The 27,974-nt window shown below is 37.2% G+C and overlaps 1 protein-coding gene across 4 annotated transcripts; it reads left to right on the top strand.

Annotated features, from left to right (window-relative positions):
• Positions 1-11: 11 nt before the first annotated feature.
• Positions 12-26,912, top strand: phrf1 (PHD and ring finger domains 1). Of its 4 annotated transcripts, none has more exons than XM_051884140.1 (18): positions 12-129; positions 4,094-4,232; positions 5,037-5,171; positions 6,110-6,297; positions 7,399-7,482; positions 9,190-9,320; positions 12,167-12,258; positions 12,359-12,516; positions 14,768-14,900; positions 15,440-15,561; positions 15,754-15,947; positions 16,046-16,168; positions 16,313-16,452; positions 17,526-20,906; positions 21,031-21,107; positions 24,924-25,049; positions 25,152-25,280; positions 25,492-26,912. In XM_051884140.1, exons 2-18 carry the CDS (start codon positions 4,139-4,141, stop codon positions 25,648-25,650), a joined length of 5,466 nt encoding a protein of 1,821 aa, XP_051740100.1. In that variant the 5' UTR covers positions 12-129; positions 4,094-4,138; the 3' UTR covers positions 25,651-26,912. The 4 variants fall into 4 exon arrangements, with proteins under 4 accessions (XP_051740100.1, XP_051740101.1, XP_051740099.1 ...); XM_051884141.1 differs by lacking the exon at positions 12-129 and adding an exon at positions 3,298-3,422 and having other exon boundaries at positions 12,359-12,498; XM_051884139.1 differs by lacking the exon at positions 12-129 and adding an exon at positions 3,298-3,422.
• Positions 26,913-27,974: the final 1,062 nt, after the last annotated feature.

The following is a 27,974-nucleotide window of genomic DNA, read 5'->3' as shown; positions in this document are numbered from 1 at the left end:
AGCTAGTGTTGATGTGCACGTACGAAGGATGCAGAGAGACAGAGAGAGAGAGAAAGAGAGAAAGAGAGAGAGAGAGAACGAGAGAGGGGACGAGAGAGACGGCGCGAAAAATCATTTTGAAAACTCAACGTAAGCGGCTGTAACATAAAGTTGAGGATTTTGAAATAAAGAAAAAGGAGAGCAGTGGGGGAGGGCTGGCCGTTTCGTTTTAAAATGTTGATTTATATTTAATAATAATAATAATACAGTAATTATATAATAAATATGATATATTTTATAAATAAATGAACAAATAAACTAGTAAAAAGCTGATTGGCGAATGTCGACCTACGAGGCCCTAAAGGGACTGGGAGAGAAAAAAATAGATAGGAAAAAATATATATTTATAAAGAATTATATTACGTTTTTTCATTTGTTTACATTTTTTAATGTTATATTGCAAATGTATTGCTTCCCTTTGAGAAACTTCACATAAGGTGCACAGTATGCATATTATTTACCACACAAATAAGAGCAAAAATATAGTATTTTGTTTCAAACTGTAAAAATATATGGACGATGCACCTCCATTTGTAGTTAAGTGAAGCCGCCAATGTCCCAATATGGCGCTGACATCTTATGCTGATTTGGGACCTGAGTCTGTGCATTAGTAGGCATGAAGTGGAGCCGCGCGCTATCAAGGCCCCGCCCACACTCCCGCAGAATCGGTTAATACAGTTACGGAAATGTAGAAATTAAAGTTAAAGCTCCGATCTCCTCTCGAAAATCCCGAAAAAAAGTCTGTTGGTACCTCAGTGACTACTTCGCTCAGAGAAGCTGTCAATCACAGCGCTCAATCATGACGTCACACCCCCGTTTTTATAGCATCAATTAACTAAAACCAAACTTATTTAAAAAACGAACACTTGAACTTACATCAGCATGATAAAAACTACATAAAATGACAGAAACCATCTTTGGAAAAAAATTATTTGAAGTGAAAATTAATTGCTTAGTTTGTCTCACGTCCCATTACATTAAATGGAGAGGGCGGGGTTTATGACATATACTGGGGACCAACCACCTGGGGGCGATCGAGACACTTTGGCTTCACTTTTCAGGACTTGTGTGGCACGCTTGGTTTCAAACATACTTAGGTTGCGTTCCAGTTCATTTTTTATGCCCTTCCCTCGCTAACTTCCCTCAGTCTCGTTGACTCGGATGTGCGTCATTGCTTACGTTGCATGAGTGCCCACTACTGGCGGAACTCGTGCAGTGGGCTGAATTGGAACGTCCCAAGCCCTTGATCACTTAGAATCTGCTTTGGAGTTGATTTATTATTTACATTTTTTCCCTTATGAACCTGTTTAATTCAGCATTCTATATGTATATAGGTGTGTTTTGGTTGTTTTAGACATTAAAAAAAAAATAATAATAATAATATATATATATATATATATCATAGAGTTGTTTGTGGTGGGGTAAATTAAACACAATATTCGGTGACGTCACAATCGTGTTGCATTGTGGTATATGGAGCTGCCTGAAGTGTACATATGAAGTAGGGTCTGTCCATATAAACTTCCCTCATCCACATCACGAAGTCGAACGCACTTCAAAATGGCGGCAGGGATTCCCCCGAGGGGAAGTGCGTAGGGAAGATCACAAGTGCATGTCTAAAACTGGAGTGGAACGCAGCGTTAGTACTAGGAGTTTGATATGACCAAAATCTTATATCACAATATGAGTAATTTTATTTCTCGATAATGATACATATCACAATATAGTTGTTGTTGTTGCTTTAAGTAAGGTTTTCATAATATCAACATTTTGGATATCATTTAAATGTCATAATTCTCAATTTCAATATCACAAAAATAATAATAATACCAGCCTACACTCTAAAAATCATTGTGTTGAAATATAGTCCTCCCCCCCACCTCAAAAGTTTTGTGAATGAATGCAAAAGCTGCGTCCGAAATTGCGTAATGAGTAGGTACTACATTTGAATTTCACGACCCTTGAAAAAGTATATATAGTAGGAATGCATGTGGTATTATTAGTAGTAATTGAAATCCGGACGTACTGCATCCGCCATTCACAAATCCTCTCCTGTGGCCTCATGGGATAGTAAAGTGTCCATCGAATGCGTACTTCAGAAATTTGCCGAAAGTAGTAACTCATCCGGGTACTTTTCGCCTACTGTTTTTCGAATACTGTGAATTCGAACATATTACTCTGTCCGCATACTGTTTTTCTCGCATACTATATAGTAGAGAAGTATTCGATTTTGGATGCAGCAAAAGTTTCTTGGGGGAACGCAAAAGTTTTGAAAGAGATTGCAAAAGCGTTAAGTTATAAAATAATAATTTTTCTTGCCATCTCATTTTTTCCCTAGGCTTAGGCCATCACCATCGCTGCATCCGAAATTGAATACTTCTCTACTAGGCTATATAGTATGTGGAAAAACAGTATGCAAACAGAGTAGTATGTCTGAATTCATAGAATTCGAAAAACAGTAGGTGAAAAGTACCCGGATGACTACTTCCGGCGAGATTCTGAAGTGCGCATGCGATAGACACTTTGCTATCCCATGATAAGGCCATGGGAGAGGATTTGTGAATGAAGTTGAGGGAACGTAACTGATGCTGGTAGGTCATGTGACAGTAACAACATGGCGGATGTAGTACATCCGGATTCCATTCATACTACACGCATTCATACTATATAGAACGTACTTGTCATGAAGTAAATTTAAATTCAAATGTAGTACCTACTCAGACAGTATGTGATTTTGGACGCAGCTCATGTCCCTTTAGGGGTTCCGTATCTATCAGTTAATGTTGTGAATCAGCCTCGTTTAGCATTTTTCATGCTCATACTGCTTGTCTAAATAAAGTAAATAGGTTAATGCTAATTATTTAATACTGTGACTAAAATGAATGAATAAAAAATAGGGACAACAACCCTATCAGAATTCAATTTTGACATATTGATCAGCTGATGAAAAAAAACATAGTGTAAATATATAAATTAATTTTTATAGAATTATAGGGAAGACTAGAGAAGTAAACAAAATTGTAAAAAAAAAAAACGGAAACAAAGGTGTGTGTGTGTGTGTGTGTGTGCTCCCCCCCGTCACTGTTTTATACAGTTGAATGTTCAATTCATGAATATTAATCTTATATAATTAATCTATAATACTTTCTAATTAATATTCATAAGCCAAAACATTTACCCACTGTTAAATTTGCCAGCTCACTAGCGCCCACATTCGGGCAATCGTATAAAGCCTATTGGGCAGACCTCACGAAACTTTAATTAATATTCATGAGCAGTTCCTTGCCATAGTAGGATTCGTAATTTCTCCAGCCGGTAGCGTACTAGCGTCAAAGACAAAACGGACTTCAAAACACAAATAATGTCTTACACATCCTTACAGGGTAGGTACAAATGCTCAAAATTATAACCACCCCGATGAATTAAATAAATGGGACATTTATCGCCTCTAAAAGCTGCATGGATACGGCCTGGATAGTACATATAACAAAAATAGCTGAAGAGTTAAATTTAGACTAAGGACAAGAAACACAGATAGCGTGTTAGCTTTAGCATTAGCTATATGACAAGTGCTCAGGGCTCACTTTCACAAAATAAAATGACTTTTGGTGTTTTGCATTGCATTAGTTTTCATGTATACAGCCTCATTATAACTGTCCTGGAATGTGTAGTTTAAATGAAGCAGGTTAGTGTTTTTATTAGCTGGCTTGATGTTAGCCGTTAGCATCGAGTCAATAACATTGTTCCGTATAATAGAAGCTTTGAGAGTTATGTGCATTGAACCATCTGTATCAAACTACAAAATCCAAGACATTTCTGAGGACATTTAAGCGTGACGTAAATCTAAATTAAGCGTTTTGTGTGATAGTGTATTTTAAAATGAGTACACTGATCTGTCAGATGAGTGTTGATAAATTGTATCTGTGATGATGAAGATAGTCAGCCTCGTTTATTAGATTATTTTGATGTATTAATTCTGTTTGACTATTCTGTTTAAATTTTGGTCACATTTGGAGTGGTTGTTCACATTGTATAATGCATATGTGCCTTACAGGTTTTTCAGTGCTGAAAAATATCTAGATTATATCAGAGCATAACCATGGATGAGGAGGACAGCCAGGATGAGCTGATCAACAGGAATGTCTCCCATGGAAAAGGAAAAAGACCTGCCATGCCCATCATCTCTGATGACGGTTAGTGGTCTGTCAGCGAAGGGAACGACACAGGGAAGGCTAATGTGCCTTAAATGCATCTCTAGCCCCTATTTAACCATGTAAAGTCTGACATATCGAAAAAAAAAAAATTAATAGTTTATTGAAACTTTATGTTTCATATCCTATTTGATACATCAGGCTTTTATTGCTCATATGATATAGTGGAAAGAAAAACATAAAATGCATATAAATATCAGTTGTCACACTATGTATTTCTCAATGATATGTCTTAAGATGATATTTAAATGGTTAGTTTTATTTTAAAAACTCTGTAGTTTTTATTGTGGGGGGCAAAACATAATGATGATTGACAGAATTATACAAATAAACATTCTCCAAAAGCCTGATGTATCATATTTGATTTTTCTAAAAAATTATATATGGATAATCAAGTAAAGTTGCTTCAGTTCAGTTACAGTAAGTGTTCATCTTGAAACATTACTAAGTAACAATATAAAAGTTATTCTTACATTTACTTAAAAATTACAAGTAAAGATTTCACAACAAAAGATGCATGCCATGACTTAAAGGGAGACTTTTTAGAATTGTACTAGGTTATAAGACCTTTTACTTGCTAAAAAAAAAAGTATAAACTATTAATCAGAAAACCGAAAAGTTGTGGTCATGCTGATCATTTAGAGGCCTTAGAAATTTGTGTATCAAATATGGTTCAGTAAGCTTTATAGGGTTAAGTTCAGGATTGCATTTAATAAATACATATTTTTATTCAGTTTCTTCTTTTACTTTACTTAACTTCTCTTCCTGCATGTCATACCAATTCAGAGGACGACTCAGAAGATGAGAGGGAATCAGAGGAAGGAGAAACAGGCAGTGAGGAAGATGATGATGATGATGAAGTGGAGGATGTCCTTGATGGAGAGGAGGAGGAGGAGGAAGATGATGAGGGTGAAAGTGAAAGTAAGATTTAACTTCAACATGCCTTTGCATTGACTTTTTTATAAGTTGATTATATTGAAAGAATTGAGATGCAATAAATAGTGTATTGACTACTCACCACAAAATCAAAATTTACGATTCTTATTTATTTATTTTTTTTGTTATGGAATATTGCAGTGTTTATTACAAATGATTTGTCCATGCACATCAGGGTCAGAAATGAAAGGGGACTTTCAAAAATGCTACAAAAATGCCCCCCAAATTTTAAATAAGGGGGCAAAAATGCCCCAGCACAATTAAGCTAGATCTTTTACGGCTGTCACGATTAAAGTGCAGTGTGAAATTAATGAAAAGTATCGATTGCAGCATTACATTTACTGTAGATTTACTCATGTTGCATCATATTTCATATGCAGCGTTGAGCCTTATAACCAAGCACACACGGTTCTGTTGAGCTTATGAATGCAATGTCCAATCAGAGGCGTTTTGATTCTTCTGCGGAGAATGTCAGATTTGTTAAAAAAATAGGTTTTTGCATGTTACTGTTGTCAATAAATGTTAATTTTATCTACATAGTGCATTACTGTCAAATTTCAAATATTGTCAAATATTGCCCCTTAATGAAAAAGTTAATTTCTGACCCTGATGCACATCAATATTTTTTTAAAAAATCATGTGCCCTCGTAATCTTTAATCAAAACCATTAACTTCCCCTCCCCTTGACAATGACAACTTTTCTCTATATAAATATAGCGTAAGCTAAAGTAAAACTAATCTAACCAAAATCATATCAAACCATACAGTGATATTATATCAGTCTTATAAAAGTGCTTTCCAGCAGATATCAGATCATGTGGTACTTTAATAATAATTAAAATATTCATATCATAAGACCTGCCACACCGTCCTCAAACAAACATGGGAAGAAAAACACTCAGGCTTTTTACCTGTATCCTCAGATGAGGACTCTGGCAACGTCCTGGAAGGAGCTACAGGGAATGTTCCTGTGGATGCAGCAGGCCTGAGCTCAGATGAGGACTCTGAGAAATGTCCCATCTGCCTGAACTCATTCCACGAGCAGCCCGTGGCCACACCGGAGTCTTGCGAACACTACTTCTGCCTGGACTGCATTCTGGAATGGTCAAAGGTAAGAATGATGGGCTTAGACCCTTTACATCACTCATACATAAAGATCTTGTCCATATTTGGTCAGTGATTCTGTACAGTTGTTCAGCATTATTCATAATATGCAAATACAGGTGAAGGAACTTAATGGTTGATGCAATTTTGTTCATAACAGTGTTATGTTATTATGGGTTCAAGCACCGAACGGCCATGAGTCAAACAGAGCAACCGAGTTTCGTTCCGACCAGCCTCTGTTAACCTTGTCTAATAGGTGCTCAAACTTCATTGGCCGATGGCGGCTATGTTTTTTGAGATACGTGAATGTCCTCATAAACAATTACAGCACCTTGGACTAAGACATCGCATGCCTGTTTTCAAGTCAATTGCACAGACTGTTGCGCAGCTTTAGCCATTTTCGTGTGTGTGGTTTTTTTTTTTTTTTTTTTTCATTTTATAGTGCCACCACGTGGCCAGTCACCACCAGTCGCCACGTCCTTTTTCACGTGACAACAGACTAAGCCCGTACATCGGTTTGGTGAAGTTATCTCATTCCGTTCAAGAGTGATAGCTGTTTTAGTAAAAGTGGCCACGGCCACTTCGTATGTTTTGGCATCCTGTCGTGGACGTGAATCGAAATTTCGACTTTTTTTTTTTTTCTATAATTATTGACTGTAAAAACCACATCGTAATATCTATTTAAGATGGGTCTCTAATCATCCACATGGGCCAATAGTGCTTGAACCCCGATGATCATTGACATACTATCTTAGTTTTTATTATTTATTTATTTTTCATTTTATTAATTAATTGGGATTTGTTTTAACTTTTATATATTTTTTTTGTTTCATTTTATAGTATTAGTAATTTTGTTGTTTGTTTTTGTCATTTTTATTAGTTTTTTAATGTCTATATAGGTTTTGTTAACTTTTATTTCAGTTTTAGTATATTTTAGTACATTAAGTTGAAAAATATATTACCTCAGCAACTAGCTGAAATAAAGTAAGTTTTTTTTTATTTCAGTTAACGTTTATTTCAAGTAACAAAAATGTTTTTTATGGTTTTAGTTTTAGTTAACTATAATAACTCTGGTTCATAAACAGTAATGTCACTTTTTTTTTTTCAGAATGCCAACTCCTGTCCTGTTGACCGAATAGTCTTTAATAACATTCTCCTGAGAAAGTGCCATGGTGGGAAAGTTCAAAAAGCAGTGAGTTACATCTTTCCATCAGGATTGTTGTTACGCATAAAAGGCCCATTCACACCAAGAACTGTAACTATAATGATAACTATATTAGCCTCCGCATCAATAGATGTTAATGTTCTGTTTATTATAAGCGTGCTGCAGTTTCTGCCGATTCTGATTGGTTGTCAATGTTTTTATCAGTCATCAGCTGGGAAAACAAAGTGTTCAGAAAGTGATTCTAACAATACGTTTCCTCTGTGTCGTTTTCATTATAGCTGTAGTTTGCCCTATTCTCATACAAACTTATAGTTATGGTTATCGTTCTTAATGTGAATGGGCATTGAGAGTTATTTATTAGGTGCTGATTTAATGGTGTGTTCTAGTCATGCTGAAAAGGTTGTATTTATGAGTTTCACACAAATGAAAGGCAACGCAATGTCGTAATAATGACTGGGAAAACTTGAATTGTCTTTGAATAGAGTAGTATTGTAAAATTATGATAAAACAATATAATGATTCAGGCTAAAACACACTTGTTGCGCATTCTTTATTCGTGACATTGTAATTATGACTTTCCAGTTCATAAATACAAACTTCCCAAGAGGACATGGGCTATCTTAAATTGCACATATGAAACTCATACTTCTGAGTCATGCATTCTTATTACAACATGGGCCTTGCGTTTTAATGCGTTTTAATCTTTCCCAAATTCAGTGTTTTCCATTTAACTTTTCTGGATTCCATTTTAATGATTTAATTAAATTTTAATATTAAATTTATAAAACTTTGTGATCAAGAATTGCAAATATTGGTATTTTCCTCTTTATAAACAACTTATTATTTTTTTTAAATAATAGAGCCTTATGAACTTTTATTTTTTCAAAAAATTCTATTGTGTGTTTTGATTAGTCTGGTTTTATGATTACTTTGAGAGGTACATTCTGCTGTACAATAGTAATATAATTCTGTCACAATTTCTTCAAGTAAACCGAACGTTTATTTTGACGGGTTCTCGTGAAGACCTTTGAGTTTCTGTGGGTATATTATCTGACGATCGTTTTTTTCAAATGAAATGGAAGTTGCGGTCGGTGGTCAGTTTTTTACCTATGTTTTCCTCTTTAATGTCATTTCAAATTACTATTGTAGTAATTAAATATTTGCTTAGTTCTCACCAAACCTCGCTCTGTTTTGCTGTAGATCATTAAACCGTTACGCTGCCTCAGAAGTCCATATTGTGATTTGGTCAAGTGTACAGCCCTGGTTTTGATTTATTCATCCAAAATTTGTCAAATTCCACAACATTGTGTTATTCAGTAAATTCCATTTTTATGACCGGATTCTGTGATTCCATTCGTGTTTTCCACATTGAAAGAAATATATTGTGAATAATAAACCCTACATCTGAATTCAAAATGTTGAGAAATACTGATTTCCATCACTTATTTATACATGATATCACAACATGGTTTCACAAATGTGAAAGTTGTGTGATTATTAGACCATTCGCTACACACTTGCTTTCTTCTCACTGATCTCTAGATTCATAGATCAATGTTTTAAATCACTTACAATGTCAAAACTAAGTTTTTCCCCTTTCTAAATACAACTTTTCTTGGGCATTCATGTGCTTGGACATCGTAATTATGATATTTCCCACTCCACTTGAAGGGCACATTGAACGCACCATAATATCAGCCTCAATTGGAAAGTATTTGGTTTGTGTGTGCTTAGATTGCAGTTAAGAAGCCTGTAAAACCTGGGGAGGAACAGGTGAATGTGGACCTGGATCAGACCAGCTGTGAGGTTTGCGGGGGTCGAGACCGTGAAGATCGCCTCCTGCTGTGTGATGGCTGTGATGCTGGGTAAGAAATGTATGACAAACCAGGGTTGTGGACTCGAGTCGCATGACTTGGACTTGACTTGGAATCAAGTTCCAAATTTGATGACTTGCGACTTGACTTGACATAATCAAACATTTGCGACTTGACTAAGATTTTTGTAAGGCATTAGAAAACCCACAGACAGAGGAAAGCTGAAATTGATCAGATATAGTACAGTATTTAATGTCATGTTAGCTAGCTACTTAGTTACTGTGGACAACGGACATCTACTACAGTTTTGCCGTGAATTATTTTAAACCAGCTAAATACGGTGTGGTGCCAGACAAGTTGGTTTCAACATATTAAGAGATATTAACTCAACCCCTGGGATTATCATAAATGGAGATTATTAAAATATTAACATTTTATTTTGAATTAAGAATGTGTGGCATTAAGACATGATTATATCACTTTATATTGTGCACATATAGATAGGCCTACCTAGGGTTGTTAAAAGTACTGACTTCAGTAATAAGTCTCTACTGAAATTTTAAAAATGTGACGATACCAGCATTTGCCCCTAGCATTTTGAGCGCTGTTGAGTGGATTTGTAAAAACCTCTGATTGGCCATTGTGTTCACGAGCTCAACAGATATGTCTGTGATTGGCTACAATGATCAACGCTTCAAAAAAAATATTGTTTTTGAAGCGTTGATCATTGAGTGCTTACACAAATACATACGGGAGCGTTTAGTGTCTATCCGTGGATATATTAGGGATCCGCTGATAGACGCCTGCTTTCAAACCCTCCCATGTGTATCTGTGTAAGCGCTCAGTGAAGCGTGTCAAAGATGTCTTTTTACAACATGTTTTTGAAACGTTGATCATTGTTGCCAATCACTGACAAACTGTATCTGTTGAGTGCGTGAACACAATGGCCAATCAGGTGTTTAAGAATCCACTCAACAGCGCTCAAAATGCTAGGGGGAAATGCTGGTCGCATCACATTTTAAAAGTTTCAGTACCGACTTGGTACCGAAGTCGGTACTTTTGACAACCCTAGGCCTACCTCGTCTCTGGGGACAGCATTGTAATGAAGTTTGAATTTGTTATTATCAATGCATGTTGAAGCAATTTATATAAACATAAAATAATATAGTCCTACAAGAAAACAATAAGCTTTCTCATTGTTATTTAATAGTTGTACATTATTGTTATATATTTACTTTATTTTCCCCTTCATTTCATGTATCTCTTTGCCCAATTAACATTCTATATTATCTAATTAATAATTAAAGTACCATAAATGTTTTGTAAATACTGTGAATGCCCAACAATCATGTCACTAAAGCTTTGACTATTTCTGTGACTATTTCTGTAGGCCTACACCAGTAGGTGGCAATAAATGTGCGTCTGTTTTACATGTCATTAGCAAGTCATTAAATCTTTGACACAACTGATTCATTAAAAACACTGAATCATTTACAAATGAAACAGTGGATGTGAATGAAATGATTTGTTCACTTAGGCCTACGATTTGTTCACAAACACTGATTCGTTCCACAATGAATTATACTTACTATAGACTAAGGCTGCGTTCCACTCCACTTTTAGACATGCATTTGCGAACTTCCCCCTCGGGGGAATCCCTGCCGCCATTTTGAAGTGCGTTCCACTTCGTGAAGTGGACGAGGGAAGTTTATATGGACAGACCCTCGCTCCCTACAAGCATGTAGTCCGCTATTGTTGTTGTTGCTGCTGTTGATGCTGAGGTGTCTGACTAGGGTCGACACGTGGGGTGATGACATTATCGTTTCACAAAATATACAGACTGTACACACGAAAACGCAAGGGTGTCGTTTTCAGATTTATCCACTCTGGGACCCGGTTTCAAAAGATAGTGGTTTCACCTTCTGAAAACCCTGGATCCGTCTGGATGAAACGCCTATATGATACAAAATGTTTGCGTATCCAGCTAAACTCGTCTCTGTGTGGACGGGGCCTTAGGTCTAGTACAGGGGTGGGCAACTCTGGCCCTCAAGATCCACTTCCCTAATCAAACACACCTGAACAAGCTAATTAAGGTCTTCAGGATTACTAGAAAGCTACAAGCAGGTGAGTTTTATCAGAGTTGGAGCTAAATTCAGCAGGAAAGTGGATCTGGAGGGCCAGAGTTGCCCAGCCCTTGTCTAGTAGAAAAGGAGCCATCTTACCAAAAAAATTGTTCTTTCCTATTGTGTACAAAGTTGCTTAAATGGGCTTTTGATAGCAAATAAAGCAATTCCTCCATTGGGCCATGTTCGAATCCATTGACTTTTTTGCCTTTTGTAAATGAGACTTTTAAGAGTATAAAAAGCATGAGTTTTAAATCTATTAATTCAGATTCAGATTGGTGTCTGATATACAAAGGGATCAGTTTTCCCCAGTAATCTCCATAAAATGATTAAATAATCTCCTTATCCATTGATCACAAATGACCGATTAGTTCTCTTGACCAGTGCAGAGGTACCATGTGCTTGTTTGTGTTAATTAAGCAGCAATTTGGGGGATTCAAATTTTCAGGAATAGTCATAATTTAGTCATAGTGTTTGTTGTTTAGCACTTTAACACAGCGTTTGCTGCTGAAGGAACACCAATTTTGAATGTGTCCCTTGTCCGACCCAGATATTTCTGGTTTTGGAGTCTTTACTAATGAGCTGATGAGTTGATTCAGGTGTGCTTGATTAGTAAGAGTCGGAAATTGTGCGGTGTGCCTCCAGGAACAGGATCGGGAAACACTGCTTTAACATATGATCTTGCATGTTAGCCCCGCCTATTTACAGGACCCCAGTTTTATTGGTTAATTTCAATTCGACTAATTCTATATTATACTCACTTTTTTATGGAAGGTACCACATGGAATGTCTCACACCGCCTTTGGATGCTGTACCTGTAGAGGAATGGTTCTGCCCAGAGTGCATCGCCAGCAACCGCACATCAGGTCATCATTCATTTCTTAAAACCACTTACATTATTATTACATTTTAGATTTGTTACATATTGTAATAATAACCATATTTTTGTGTAATGTCTTGATTTAGGTTCTGAACAAATTAGTGAGGAGGAGAGCAGCTCTCTCCCCACCACCAGCCGTTCCCGGTCAAGACCAACCCGAGCTATCGCACGGACCCAGCAGAGTGAACGAGTTCGGGCCAACGTCAACAGACATCGTATCACACAGGCACGCACAGCAGCACAGGTTTGCATGATGCTTTTGCTTTGCTCTCTAATCACAAGTGTGTAACATTTAGAGATCGACCGATATGGGTTTTTCTATAACCGATGCCGATGTTTAGAGGTCAGGGTCAGCCGATGGCCGATATGTGCTGCCAATTTTTAGGGCCGATATGTGCTGCCGATTTTTAGGGCCGATATCTTGAAGTTTTCCCCTTCATTTGCATGCTAAAATGTCACACTAATAATAAGTGGATGCACAACATTTCTAAACTTAACATCATTTATTGAACACTGACTTGATTTACATAAAAGTTTTAGAGCATTTATCAAGCTGAATTTTTCAAGTTTGTTGGAACATAAACGTAAACTTAAATATACATTTAAATAAAATAAATACAACTTTATAAATAAAAATCAATTAAAAACTGTCATGTTGCACAGCCTTGTATGCAAGGACAGTGCTAAACTCTTAGTGATTTCTGACATTTTTGACGGTTAACGTTAGACAGGTTTAATGAGGATAATAACTATATATAGTCATTGGTCGGAACACATCACTTTATTAGGCTGATGTCCATTTCGCATTACACAGTTGATGGAAACACACGCAGATGCGCACATTCTTGAGCTGAATTTTCATTAATGCAAAGTTGGATGGAAACCCGGTTATTGTCTGCATCAAACCATGCTTCCGAACAAATGTCATACACTTCGGCGCAGTGGCGTAGCACAAATCCGCGGGGGTTCAACCAAGAAGGGGAGCCAATGGATATCACACAAGAAGCAACGTGCAAACTTTGCGGAAAAGTTATGCAGGTAAAAGCTTAACCTCGGTCAGTATTCAAAGTGAAAGTAAAAGTGACGGAGCTGCCTGACGCTGCATTAACGGAGCATTTTCTCTCAGAGACGAATTTCAACATAATATGCTGATAACGGTATATAACTGTCTTAATGTATTCCATTATTTCTCTTGTTGCCCGTACATATAGTGAAACAAATGAGAAGAATAGTATTTCGTGTTAAACAGCTTTTTTTTTTTTTTTTTTTTTTTTTTTTAAGTTGGTGCTTGAAGTAGCTAGCCTAAAGCTGCTCTTAATTTTCATTTATGACTGTAGTGTTAGGAAATATTATAGATTGTTAATAATTATAATTATAGGTCTAATTCATTGTATAATAGACCTAAAAAATGTTTAAAACATTTTCAAAGAGGAGCTGATAGCCTAATCTTTTATTATCCTCACAGCACGTCAGTTATGCGGTGATGCGCTGTGAAATTATTGCGGGGCAAATTTATTATAATATTAATTTAATAATAAAAGTAGCTTACCTAATAGTAATAATAATAGACTAGAAGAATGTAACAGGCTTACATTAATTGGAAATGCCAAATCCTCTTAATATTGCCAATATTTGTCGGAGTAACGTAGCCCTCAATCACGCTGCAGTGTTTGTGAGAGCTGCCGCCTTCTCCACCCCAAGCACAGAGTGAAATTCTCCGACTCCGATACAGGAAAAATAAAACAGAACTTATAACATTGGGGCTAATATGTTAGCAAGCAAGCTGCTGGTAGTTTTGGACTACAGTCCTTAAAGTTAACTACAAGTAAGCGAACCTTCAACCAGCTGTAGCATTATACCAGTTCCCGACGGTTCAATGCTATCCGTTGTTTCTTTCACTAAGTGAAGCAACACTTCATAGTTTACTAGTAATATATAGTAAATATATGGCCATAGGACTTTGAAATATCAGAATTTAAGCCTTAGGCTACCTTTATCTCCCAGTACTGTTGTTGAATCTTCCAAAAGTTTCAATTCACATGCGGCAGCAGCACATTCCACCGCAACAATAACACAGGGCTGCCCGCGGACGTGCCTGGCTTTAAATCGGCGCTACTAAACACGGATATCGGCCGATGCCGATATATTAAAAAAAAGACAAATATCGGCCCGATATATCGGCCGACCGATATATCGGTCGACCTCTAGTAACATTGTCTTGACTGATGTGCTGATGGCTGAGATTTGTGTGTCACTGAGATGATAAATCGGGTCTAACTGGTTTGTTGGATGTTTATGTTGTTTTGTTCAAACACAAGTAAATTACATACTTACATGCTAGAATAAGCATGAACAAAAAAAAAATACTTTTGTTCATATGGTTGGAGTTAGTGATTGAACAAACTCGATTAAACTTTGGGAATGTTTTGTGCGGTACTGTACTACCATTGTTGTGAGCTAAGTGAGTGCTTGATTTGTGTGGTGGTGTGTTTTAGCTTGCTCCCAGATATATGATGCAGTCCACATGGTTGGATGAGACCATCAATGCTGTAGTGGCCGGACTCAACACAGCCGTGTATGTGCGAGACTTGACCCCTCGCCCCAGACCCCGCCGGAGGAGAAAGACAGGTGAGACACATAGAACCGCCGTTTACACCTGGTATTAAAGGGTTAGTTCACCCAAAAATGAAAATTATTCCATAATTTACTCACCCTCAAGCCATCCTAGGCGTATATGACTTTTTTTGAAGCCCAAAAAAGCACATCCATCCATAATAAAAATAATCCATACGACTCCAGGAGGTTAATAAAGGCCTTCTGAAGTGAAGCGATGCATTTAAATTATGGGATAATTTTTATTTTTGGGTGAACTGACCCAAAAATGAATAAACGTATTCATTTCTTTCAAAGAAAAATAATTACCCCAAACTTTAACAGTAGTGTATGTATTCATGAAATCAGATACCCTACTCTAAAATAACAAATTTTACGGAAGACACTTTTGAGACGTGTGTTACTACCTACTTTACTGTTTTGCCTGACCTCTTGTCAGTGGTTAACCTGAAATGGATCATGTGTATTCAGACTTTTAAGTTTTCATTAATCTGGATGTTTAGTTTGGTGTGGTCTATTGTTTCTGTCCGATTTAAATGGGATTTTCTTACCAGTTAAAAGAAGGAAAACCAAAAGCAAATCCTCGGCAATCTCAGAGGGGAAAACAACAAAAAGCATGGGAGTGAGGAGGAGACGGAAACGCAAAGTGAGGAAGTCAAAATTAAGAAGAAAACTGGTGAGTTCTTGACTAAATTTTTACAGTTTTTGTTCTTTATTGTCAGGTTGTTGTAATGGGTTTTTGAAAGCTCTAATATAAATGCCTTGTTAATTAAAAGTATACTTCCTCTATGCAAGAACACGCGAAAGTTTGCAATTGCATGTCTGGCAAAAAAAAAAATATAAATCTGAAAACTTTTTGCCCCTTCAGGTCAAAAAGAAGGAAACTAATTCCAGAGGTCGTATTGCAAGGAATTTAGGGATTAAGAAGCCCAAGCCTGGTTCCATCATTCCCTCAGTTTATAGGCCTTCAGAGTACAGTTTAGGAAGTATGCGGGCAGAAATTGGTGCAGCCTCCCTCTCTGTTTACGGAGATCCCTTTGACCTAGACCCCTTTGACGATAGGTGAAGTTCTACTTGGTTTTATTTTTTTATATTTGTCAAATATTTCTAAGAAGTGAGTGGTTCAGTGTCTAAGTTAATCTTCCAATTTATCTTGTTAGGGAGGATGAGATTCAAGTTCCAACACCATCCTCTGTTCTGGATGCCAAACGCCGTGGCCTCTCCCGTTCTGCCTTGCGGTCCCATCAGCCTGTGGCTAGACCCATATCTGCCGGCCTCTCCAGGTAACTACTAGAGGGGGGGAATCACTCTTTATGGTCACGATGGAGGAAACAGATGATTTCTACTTCAAGGTGATGAAAATCACAATGAGAATATGTTTGAGGTTTAAATGGGTGTTTAAATCCTGGTTTTGTGGTGGTTTCCAGGCAAGGTGTGAGTATCCCACAGGTGGAAGCCCCTGTACCAGACCTGCTGGGGAGTATTCTCAGTGGTCAGAGCATGCTCCTCATGGACAGCTCTGATGTGGTCATCAACAGAGATGGTTCCCTCAAAGCAACCAAACCTGGTAAGTCATGCTTTGGATATATATCATATATCAGGCAAGAGTTTTATCCTCAGTTAGGGTTATACAGGTACTGAAATTAGGTACAATATGAATATTTAGCATTTCTGATGACAGCACGGCATTTGGCATAGTAAGCCTTGACACTCATGATGATTGAGTTTTAACTAACTATATATTTAACTAACTATGCAACTGTATATAGTATGGGTATATATAGGTAAAAAAAAAAAATTATTTCTCGATTTTAATCAATTCTCATTTTGAACATCAGAAGGTATGTTGCAATTGGTGTTTCAACTACGGAAAGACATCAATAAAACAAACGTAATGTTATATTTAACTCCAAAAGTCATTCATTGTCCAAAAACAGCTAGTCAGCTAGGAAAATAAACTTAGAGAGGAGCATTTTGATAAATATGTGAACTATATTGCATATTCATTGTATTTTTACTTAACTTCAATATTTAATGTGTTTGAATAAATCCTTCATGTTTTTATGACAGCCACAATTTAAATGTTTATACAAAAAAATGAGTAGAAACATAATTATGTCATTCAAAATTTAATATTATAACGTTATAAAACGTTTGTAATTTAAATGTAAGTAGCCTACAAATCAGTTAATTTAAACCATTAACCTAATATTATAGTGATGTAACAACTGGGTTCCCTGTATAGTTTACAGCATTATATTAGCCTTTGGGCTAACTTGAGTATATTTACGTCTGTCTGAATGTTGATTAATGTACACTGTTTCTTTCGAAATGGAAAATAAAAAAATTCTGGAGGAAATTTGCCATGTACTGTACCTGATAGGCCTCAAATAATCTATATTGTATTGAATCGCAAGCTTGTGATTCGAATCAAGTTGTGAAATTTGTATCAATACCCAGCCCTAATATGTATATAAAATATATATATAATACACACACCATCTATTTGCAACCACAAACATAAGCCAGACCTTCTTGTACTCCCTAAATGCGTCTGTGTAGATGGTTTCAACAATACTTGACTTGATGTTGCATGATTGTCATCCTTTCAAAAGTCCAATGTTTGTTCATTCCTTTCAGTGTCCCTGTCCTTGCCAAGGAACACTACCCCTAGAGAATCAAGCTCAGGGGAAACGGCAAACACGCCAAACTCAGAAACAAGTCCCATCCACCCCTTTGAACAGGCTGGTCCTTCCTCTAGCCCGTTGAGGAGGCCCACACCAGTACACAATTCTCATGGGTCCTGTTCCACACCACAGAATCCCACATCTCCACCCATACACTCTCCACATCTTCCTCACTCTCACCCATCTCCTTTGGGACATCCCCATCTGCATCCAGGTGCTCTTCACAGGCCCATCACCCTAAATCCACCAAGACCTGGAAATGGTCACTTGAGCACTAATGGGATTAGAGGTCAACCCCCCTCAAGGGTGTCAAATAGCCCTTCTGACTCTCCCCATCAAGACAAGGAGGGTACTCCCCGACAACCGCCTGTGAGAAAGCCCCCTCCAAAGCCTGTATGGGTGGATGTTTCTGTATTGCCAAGGATACCAAAAATTAAAAGGGACAGTACCTCCAGTGCAAATAGTAGCAGTGACAGCAGTAACAGTACTTTGCCTGGGTCTTCAGCGACCAGCTTAGCAGGCAATACAGGTAGGGAACGTACCGTTGACCAGCAAGGAATGGGTACAAGTCAGCAAAACAGGACAGCGGATGCTCAGAGGCAAAGAGCAGACCGAACTGGTGCTTCTTCATTTTCTAGCTCTTTCACCTCCACTACATCTTCTTTCAGTGCCTCTGCAAACTCACGCCCGTCCTCCTCCTCCTCCGTCAGTTTCCGTATAAACTCTAGCGGAAACCCATGGCAAGCTCGGCGACTTCCTGCATCAGGAGGGACTCTGACTGGGAATGATGAGGAATCATTAAAAAAGAGTAATAAAAGTAAACAGATACTGTTGTCATTAAGAAGAAAAGTCAAAGAGGAGAAGTGTGAGGTCTATGACCCCTTTAACCCTACAGGGTCTGATTCATCTGATAATGAACCAGAAGGTGAGGGTCTTGATGCTAGCACTCAAAATACTGAGTCTCGGGTGGCAGTTGGAGTCAATGAGGTTGCCTGTCATCAAATCAAGTCTGAGCCTTTGAGTGAGGACTCCGATATGGAGAGAGACTTGGAAATGTGTGCAGAAATTAAAACAGAACCAGATCCTTGCAGAGACAAACCGTGCAAACAATCACCACATCATTCAGATGCAATCGACAGTCAGGCTACCTCAGGAGCTTCTATAAATTCTACTATATGCGAAGCTAGCATAGATCCTGAAAGTCGTGAAACACCAGAAAGTCCGTTTCGGAAAACTCAGGAGCACTCCAGATCGAGCTCGTCATGCAGTGACAGAAACGTTAAGTTGGAGGTGAAGTCTGAGCCTGAGGCTGAACCTCCTGTCAGGCTCCAATCAAAGTCCCTTGAAGAGTCTCTAGCAAATCTACAACAAACTTCCAAAGGAAATGGGGTGTGTAAAGAGCTACCTTCAGTCAGTGGTGCCTTTAACGCTACTAACATAACGGAAAGACCTCACAAGTCCCAGTGCAAGGATAGGAAGCGGTCACCATCAACCTCGCAAAGCCTTTCATCTAAAGACTCCCATAAAAAGAAGCACTCAAGGTCAAAAGAAAAGAGGAGGTCACGCTCAAGATCAAGAGACCGGCGGCGATCCCGTTCAAAATCAAAAGAGAGGCGGCGCTCAAGATCGAAAGAGAGGAGACGTCCACGGTCAAGAGACAGGAGGTGTTCCTCGAGTTCCAGCAGTAGAGAGAGGAAGACAAGTGGGAGAAGAGTGAGTCGTGAGAGGAATGACAACCGAGGGAGAGAAAGACGAAAGAAGAGATCAAAAGAAAGAAGGCGATCTCGTTCGTTCTCTAGATCTAGATCCAGAGAAAGGAGGAGAACATCAAAGGATAGGGGTGAGAATAGGTTAAAGAGACAAAAGTCAAGATCAAGATCAGCGTCTAGAGAGCGGAAAAGGCGAGATGATCGATCAGAGACCTCTCGGCGTACAGAAAGGTGCTCCCGTAAGTCTGCAGAGCCCATGTCTACTGAGTTACATGAGCCAGCTGTTGGTTCAGTCAAGTCTACAACGACGATGAAGACAGAGAAAGAGGCGAGAGCACATGAATATGAGACTGCTTCACTTAAACCATCAATTAAACAAGAGACTCTGTTGGTTGACATCACAACTTATGGTCTTGGGTCATCAAGACATGGTGACCAGACTAGAGCAGTTAAAGAAAGCAAGGAAGATGTTTCACATGAGCTGCTTAAGCCCAAGAAATTGAAACAAGAGGAACCTCGGCCCATTAGTGCTGTCAAGGAGTTGAAAGATTTCAAAAAGGAGGAGGAACTGGGTCTCAACTTGTATGGAGAATTAGATGGTGACATCACAACTCCTGGTCTTGAGTCATCAAAACATGGAGACCAGTCTAGAACAGTTAAAGAAAGCAAGGAAAATGTTTCACTTGAGCTGCTTAAGCCCAAAAAATTGAAACAAGAGGAACCTCGGCCCATTAGTGCTGTGAAGGAGTTGGAAGATTTGAAAAAGGAGGAGGAAGTCGGTCTTAACTTGTATGGAGAATTAGATGGTGACATCACAACTCCTGGTCTTGGGTCATCAAAACAAGGTGACCAGACTAGAACAGTTAAAGAAAGCAGGGAAGATGTTTTGCTTGAGCTGCTTAAGCCCAAACAGTTTAAACAAGAGGAACCTTGGCCCATTAGTGCTGTCAAGGAGTTGAAAGATTTCAAAAAGGAGGAGGAAGTCAGTCTTAACTGTGGAGAATTTTATAGTGTTAAACAGATGAAAAATGAAGAGATGATGTCTTTAAACATCTTCAGCAAGGAATCACTAAATCTTAATGAAATGAATTTGAACAGTGCTGATTTAGAAAAGAGCCACGCTGGCTTTCAGGATGAAATGAAATTACTAGAAATTGTTGAGCCAAAAAAGGAAAAAATCGAGCAAATATGGCCTGATGAAGATGATTCACCAAGCTGCAGTGACAACCCTCTTGTCATCAGTTTGGATACACCTGACATAGATGCCGTGAACTGTAAAAAGGAGCCCACTGAGTCATATCAGTCACCACTTTTACAGGAGGACATGGAGTTGTCCCCTCTCCAACCACCAGACCCCCCAATAAAACAAGAACCTGTTATGTCGTCCGATGAAGATATTAGCGTTGACTACTTGATTGATAATTTGGACTTCATTAAGAAAGAAATGAGTGAGAGCTCTGTGGCCGACTCAGCAGAAGACCCCAAGTCCACCACTTCAGAGCCTCCAACAGGGAATAAGCAAACTACTGAAACAGTTACAGCTGGTGCGAAGTCTAAACCACAGGGGAAGCGAGTTACTTGGAATTTGCAGGAACCAGTAGAACCCCAGTCTGAGAAATTAAGCAGTGAGTAAAAATGTTTGATGCACTACTTCACACATTTAGTCACATCACGCTTGGTCTGAAGCATTCACATAAAACTAAAATATTTAAAAAATTAGTAAAAATGTTTTTTCCGTGCCTTATTTAGAACTTGCACTCTTCAAACTAAAACTCAAGCAAGAAGGGTCGCGAAGGTCTGCTACATCCCAACAAACCTCCAGTCAGGTACAAACATGTCTTATACTTTCTTTCTTGCAGTATTTTAAAGGGTTAGTTCACCCAAAAATGAAAATTCTGTCATTAATTACTCACCCTCATGTCGTTCTACACCCGTAAGACCTTTGTTCATCTTCTGAACACAAATTAAGATATTTTTGATAAAATCCAATGGCTCAGTGAGGCCTGCATTGCCAGCAAGATAATAACACTTTCAATGCCCAGAAAGCTACTAAAGACGTATTTAAAACTGTTCATGTGACTACAGTGGTTCAACCTTAATGTTATGAAGCGACGAGAATACTTTTTGTGCACCAAAAAAACAAAATAACGACTTTATGACAATATCTAGTGATGGGCGATTTCAAAACACTGCTTCATGAAGCTTCGAAGCTTTACGAATCTTCTGTTTCGAATCAATGTTTCGGGAGAGTATCAAACTGCCAAAGTCACACCCTACCAGTGGTGAACCATTGAAATTTCGAAACGCTTATGACGTAACAAAGCCTCGTTTACTGAAATCATGTGACTTTGGCGCTCTGAACCACTGATTCGAAACGAGATTCGTAAAGCTTCGAAGCTTCATGAAGCAGTGTTTTAAATCGCCCATCACTAGATATTGTCATAAAGTCGTTATTTTGGGGTTTTTTTTGGCACACAAAAAGTATTCTCGTCGCTTCATAACATTAAGGTTGAACCACTGTAGTCACATGAACAGTTTTAAATACGTCTTTAGTAGCTTTCTGGGCATTGAAAGTGTTAATTGTCTTGCTGGCAATGCAGGCTTCACTGAGCCATCGAGTTTTATGAAAAATATCTTAATTTGTGTTCCGAAGATGAAGGTTTTACAGGCGTGGAGCGACATGAGGGTGAGTAATTAATGACAGAATTTTCATTTTTGGGTGAACTAATCCTTTAAAGGGATGGATTCCCCCAAAATGAAAATTGTCATCATTTACTCACCCTCATCATTATTTCACACTTTTGACTGTAGTCTCCAGAAGACAAAAGAAGATATTTTGAAGAACTTCCAGTGTAAAACCCATTGACTTTCAATTTCTCAAAAGTTTACATACCCCTTGCAGAATCTAGAAAAATGTGAATCATTTTAACAAAATAAGAAGGATCATGAAAATTGCATGCTATTTTTTTTTATTTAGTACTGTCCTGAATAAACTATTTCACATAATAGTTTTTTACCTGAAGTCCACAAGACAAAAAAATAGCTGAATTTATAAAAATTACCCTGTTCAAAAGTTTACATACCCTTAATTCTTAATACTGTGTGTCATTACCTGGATGGTCCACGACTGTTTGTTTGTTTTGTGATGGTTTTTCATGAGTCCCTTGTTTGTCCTGAACAGTTAAAGTTTTCACCCCCTGACTCTTAATGCGTCGTGTTTCCTTCTGGAGCATCAGTGAATGTTTGAACCTTTTTTAATAGTTGTGTTTGAGTCCCTCAGTTGTCCTCAGTGTGAAAAGATGAATCTCAGAATCATACAGTCACTGCTGAAAAGGGTTTGAATATGCAAAAGATGCTGGAAAACCAAAGAATCTGTAGGACCTGGAGGATTTTTCTGAAGAACAGAGCTCAGTTTAACTGCTCAGAACAAACAAGGGACTCATGAACAACCATCACAAAACAAAAAAACAGTCGTGGATCATTCAGGTAACCACACACAGTATTAAAGGAACACTCCACTTTTTTTGAAAATAGGCTCATTTTCCAGCTCCCCTAGAGTTAAACAGTTGAGTTTTACCGTTTTCGAATCCATTCAGCCGATCTCCGGGTCTGGCGGTACCACTTTTAGCATAGCTTAGCGTAGTTCATTGAATCTGATTAGACCGTTAGCATCTCGCTCAAAAATGACCAAACAGTTTCGATATTTTTCCTATTTAAAACTTGACTCTTCTGTAGTTACATCGTGTACTAAGACCGACAGAAAATGAAAAGTTGCGATTTTCTAGGCCGATATGGCTAGGAACTATACTCTCATTCCGGCGTAATAATCAAGGAACTTTGCTGCCGTACCATGGGTGCAGCAGGCGCAATGATATTACGCAGCGTCTCTCACAAATATCTCCAGGGTTTGCAAGGAACGTTCCCTGTGCAAGCAGGGGGTCACAGGCGCTGCGTAATATCATTGCACCCATGGTACGGCAGCAAAGTTCCTTGATTATTACGCTGGAATGAGAGTATAGTTCCTAGCCATATCGGCCTAGAAAATCGCAACTTTTCATTTTCCGTCGGTCTTAGTACACAATGTAACTACAGAAGAGTCGAGTTTTAAATAGGAAAAATATTGAAACTCTTTGGTCAATTTTTAACGAGATGCTAACGGTCTAATCAGATTCAATGAACTATGCTAAGCTATGCTAAAAAAATGAGCCTATTTTCAAAAAAAGTGGAGTGTTCCTTTAAGAATCAAGGGTATGTAAACTTGAATGGGGTCATTTTTATAAATTCTTTTTTTTTTTTTTTTTTTTTTTTGTCTTGTGGACTTTATGTAAACAACTGTTATGTGAAATAGTTTATTAAGGACAGTACTAAATAAAAAATAACATGCAATTTTCATGATCCTTCTTATTTTGTTAAAATGATTAACATTTTTGCAGGTTCTGCAAGGGGTATGTAAACTTTTGAGCTCAACTGTATGTACCAAAATAGTGTAAAATTGTACCAAACCGGAACAACTCAATTTTTATTGAAGAGGTTACATAAATTGATCTTCAAGGACAAACATTTTTTTGTTTTGTTTTAAAGAGCTTCTAAAATAAGTTTTTGTGGATACCAGTACACATCATAATTGTTGCACCTCATATGTAGTTGCTTCAAGCAACCAGAGGGTGTCATCATGTCACTGTTCACATTCACAGTTTGCAACTTGATCTCTCAAGAAGGAAAAAACAATGGTGATGCAATTCATGTTGTACCCATGTGACCGAAACTGAAAGCAGCCGTATAAGGCTTCACTTCAGATGAAATGAAAGTTATCCTTACACTTGGAAACTGCATCCTTCTTTCACATGGAGTGTTCCTGACAATGCAAGTTTATAAAGGTTTATGATGGTTATTTTGTTTATCTTCAGCAGTTGACACTAAATCTTTCTGTAAAGTTTTGCATTTCTCAGAAATCATTCAGGTGCAGTGATTTTGTGCTCAATAAATTATTATTTCACATTACCTTAAAGAGAGAGTTCACCCAAAAATGGAAATGATCCCATAATTTCACCCAAAAATGAAAATTAACCCATAATTTACTCACCCTGAAGCCTTCCTAGATGTATATGACTTTCTTTTTTCAGTCAAACACAATCTGAGTTATATTTAGTGCTAGTGATAGTTATTGATTACAGTTTATAAAGTTATAATTATGGATATTTTTCATATAAAAACGCATTGCTTTGCTTCAGAAGGTCTTTATTAACCACCTGGAGCCGTATGGATTACTGTTAGGATGGATGGATGTGCTTTTTTGGCTTTAAAAAATGGCACCATTCACTCCAATTATAAAGTTCGGAAAAGCCAAAATATTTTTGAATGCAACTCCGATTGTGTTTGACTGCAAAAAAGAAAGTCATATATACCAAGGATGGCTTGAGGGTGAGTAAATTATGGGATAATTTTCATTTTTGGGTGAACTAACCCTTTAAGCAAAGGGAAAGTCCGGAAGATCACAGGAAGCTGAAACATCTCATTAATTTTTGAAACTTTTAATGGGAGTTTTTTATTATTGTGGGCAGTTTCAATGGACATTCCAGCTTGAGTACTGTTATGGGTAATTCAGTACTACAGTAATAACATAAATCCATTTCATATTAAAGGATAAAGCTTCATCTAAGGCTGATACAAAACTCACAGCAACAGTCTCCAGCCTTCCTCCCCAAGATGAATCCAGCAAACCAAAATCCCACAAAGAAGCTTTACAGGACCCCAATCAGAAAGATAAGGTGAACAAAGCGTGTCACTGCACAGTTTCATCACAGCGCTGACTCATTTCTTTCCATTGTCTTGATGTCATGAATTTTTAAACATTGTTTCTCGTTCTCTAGTACATGAAGAAACTTCATATGCAAGAGCGAGCAATAGAGGAGGTCAAACTTGCAATAAAGCCCTTTTATCAGAAAAGAGATATCACAAAGGAAGAGTACAAAGAGATTTTGCGTAAAGCCGTTCAGAAGGTAATTGCGTGACGTCAGATGTTTTCTTTTGCAGTTGTTTTTCATATTCACTTCCTTATACCACCCAAGTAAACACATGTGACAAGCACATTTGCAAATACTATTTTGGTTTCTTTCTCTCCAGTGGGCCATTTCTTGGATGAATTATTAAAGAATTATGTTATTACTATGAAAATAATCCCAATTATGTCTTGTTTGCCCCATTCACAAGGTGTGTCATAGCAAGAGCGGTGAGATCAACCCAGTGAAGGTAGTTAACCTGGTCAAAGCCTACGTGGATAAGTATAAACATGCAAGAAAACACAAGAAAGATGAAACTGGACAAAGTCAAAATGCAGACGTCCCGAAAGACTTCCAAACTTCATTGTGAGGTCATGCATCCTTTTCAGACCGTATCATTAGCAATCAACTGTAGATTTGATTATTTTTTAATCTGCGCATTTCTACAACGACAAAGAAAACTCAAAGGGCTCAAATGTCTTGTTATCAGTAATCAAATGAACAGTTTTGAATGTTTGTATGTTTTCTTTTTAATGTAAAGATCATTTGAAAATATCTGGGTGTGTCCGAATACAAGATATGTTAAAAATCTTTACGTTGCCATTGTTTAAAACGAGTCTTCAAGAGGGTGTTGTGTTTCTTTGCTATTTTAAGCTTATTCAACAGGAAGTGTAAGTTGCTAGACAGGCTCTTGCACTGTCAGACTGAAATATAAACACATTTGTGTTAACTAATGTATCAAATACACACACAATATTCTTGAACTTGGTAAACATCAAAGTTCCATCATGAACAATTGACATAATTTTTTTTTGGTATATGACGTACACGCATAAAACCCTCTAGGACGTCCTGCGATCTCTCAGAAAACTTAAAAAGAGCATTTATTTGAATTTAAAATATTGTTCTGATATTTAGTCTTTATGAGACTCTGAAATCTATTTGGCTGACTGATTTCTTTAAAATCTTTTTAAAGAGCCTCACCCTCATCGAATGGTTTTGTTGTAAATAGAAAAACAATACGGTCCTTTCGTGACACACGTGAACTGGCTACAATGGATCTTTTCTGTTCAGTTGAAAAGTGACTGTTTAGCAGATTTCCTTTTAAATCATGTCAGATGAATGTGTTTGCCAGTTGTTTTTCCTGATTGCCATTGGCGTTTTTTTTTGTTTGTTTGTTTTTTTTTCTGTTAGTGAATGACAGCTTTTACAAATGACATTCAGCCTCGAAAATAACCATTTCTTTTTGCATTACTAAAGGTTCAATGAAAAGTATTGGTACAAAAAGTTGATTGTAAACGGCTGAAAAGTGTAATTCAAAAGGTTTTTCTGAACCCTTTTCATTAATTATGTCATTTTAATTGCTTGAGAAATGTAAGGTTTTTGAATTGATCTCATGTAACTTCAGTTGCAGAACATGTGGCCTGTTTTCCTGTGGCAAATTACAGAGTTGCTCTGAGAGTTGATTCTTTTCCTGACAGAGAGGATTCTGTTCTCTTAACTGGAGTGAACTTTAACATGTGAATCCAAGCAGTCACAGAATACATGATTCATGATGTAAAATTGGTGCATCCACTGTTTGTGTAAATAATTTTATTAGATTCTTTATTTAATAAAAAAAAAAATCTCTTGGCATGCTTCCTGCTTGTTTTACAGTCACAAAATTTGCTGATATTTCATGATTCAACAGTCAACAATGGGTCTCATTCACTAATAATTGCGTGGATTAGTTCGTATTTGTACGCACGTGAATTTGTTCTTAAACTCGTTCTTATTTTAGTGAATTTGGAGTATTTTAAATAAGCGGCCGCATGCACGAGGATATAAATTTGCATAAAACTAAAGACTATAGACCTTATTTACCAGAGAAACAAGCGCACCGCCATCTTTAGAATATTGTCTTTTTTTTTTCTTTTTTTTGTTGTTATAAACAGATCTTTTTTTTTATTTCTTTTTTTATTGCAATTTGCAATTGAACAATAAACATACAAGGGCAATAAGATTTTACATTATATATACATCAAATTAAATGTTATGATAAAAAAAGAAGAGAAAGTAGCAAATTCACATGTATAAACAAGTATAGACATTAAAAATTATTCACAGAATAGATTTAAGGCTTTAAAATAATTTACAGGTTTTTTTGGCTTTGTTATTTCTTGTTTTTTTTTTAATGTATACAAGTAGTGACCTATTTCTATTTTAAAATGAGCAAAATTAGGCTTTTTTCCTCCCCATTTACATTTGTGGATAAAGAATTTTCCATATATAATGAGTAAATTCACAATATATACCAAATTTTGAAATCACCAGTATTCTCATAAAAAAATAAAACATCTTTTACTTTAAGTTGTAATTCAATATCAGTACTATTTTTCACAAAAAAAGCCAGATCACACCAAAATAGTTTTGTATATATACAATCATAAAATAAATGTACAATACTCTCATTTCCCTCTTTGCAAAAAACACATTTCAGGTCAATATCTTTACAAAACTTTGAAATTACCTGTTTTACAGGATAAATACGATGAACAATCTTAAATGATACCTCCCTAATTTTATTGGTGACACAAAAGCGTCTGAAAATTGTAAAGGTCTCTTTCCAATTGACATCTTGAAATTGTGATCTCCAAAATCCAATAGCTAACGGAACCGTGGAAATTTGGCACATTGTTCTGAGATAATTATTAT

The sequence above is a fragment of the Ctenopharyngodon idella genome, chromosome 24 (genome assembly GCF_019924925.1).
Source record: "Ctenopharyngodon idella isolate HZGC_01 chromosome 24, HZGC01, whole genome shotgun sequence".
Lineage (NCBI taxonomy): Eukaryota > Metazoa > Chordata > Actinopteri > Cypriniformes > Xenocyprididae > Ctenopharyngodon > Ctenopharyngodon idella.
This window is presented reverse-complemented; position numbering and strand designations above follow the sequence as displayed.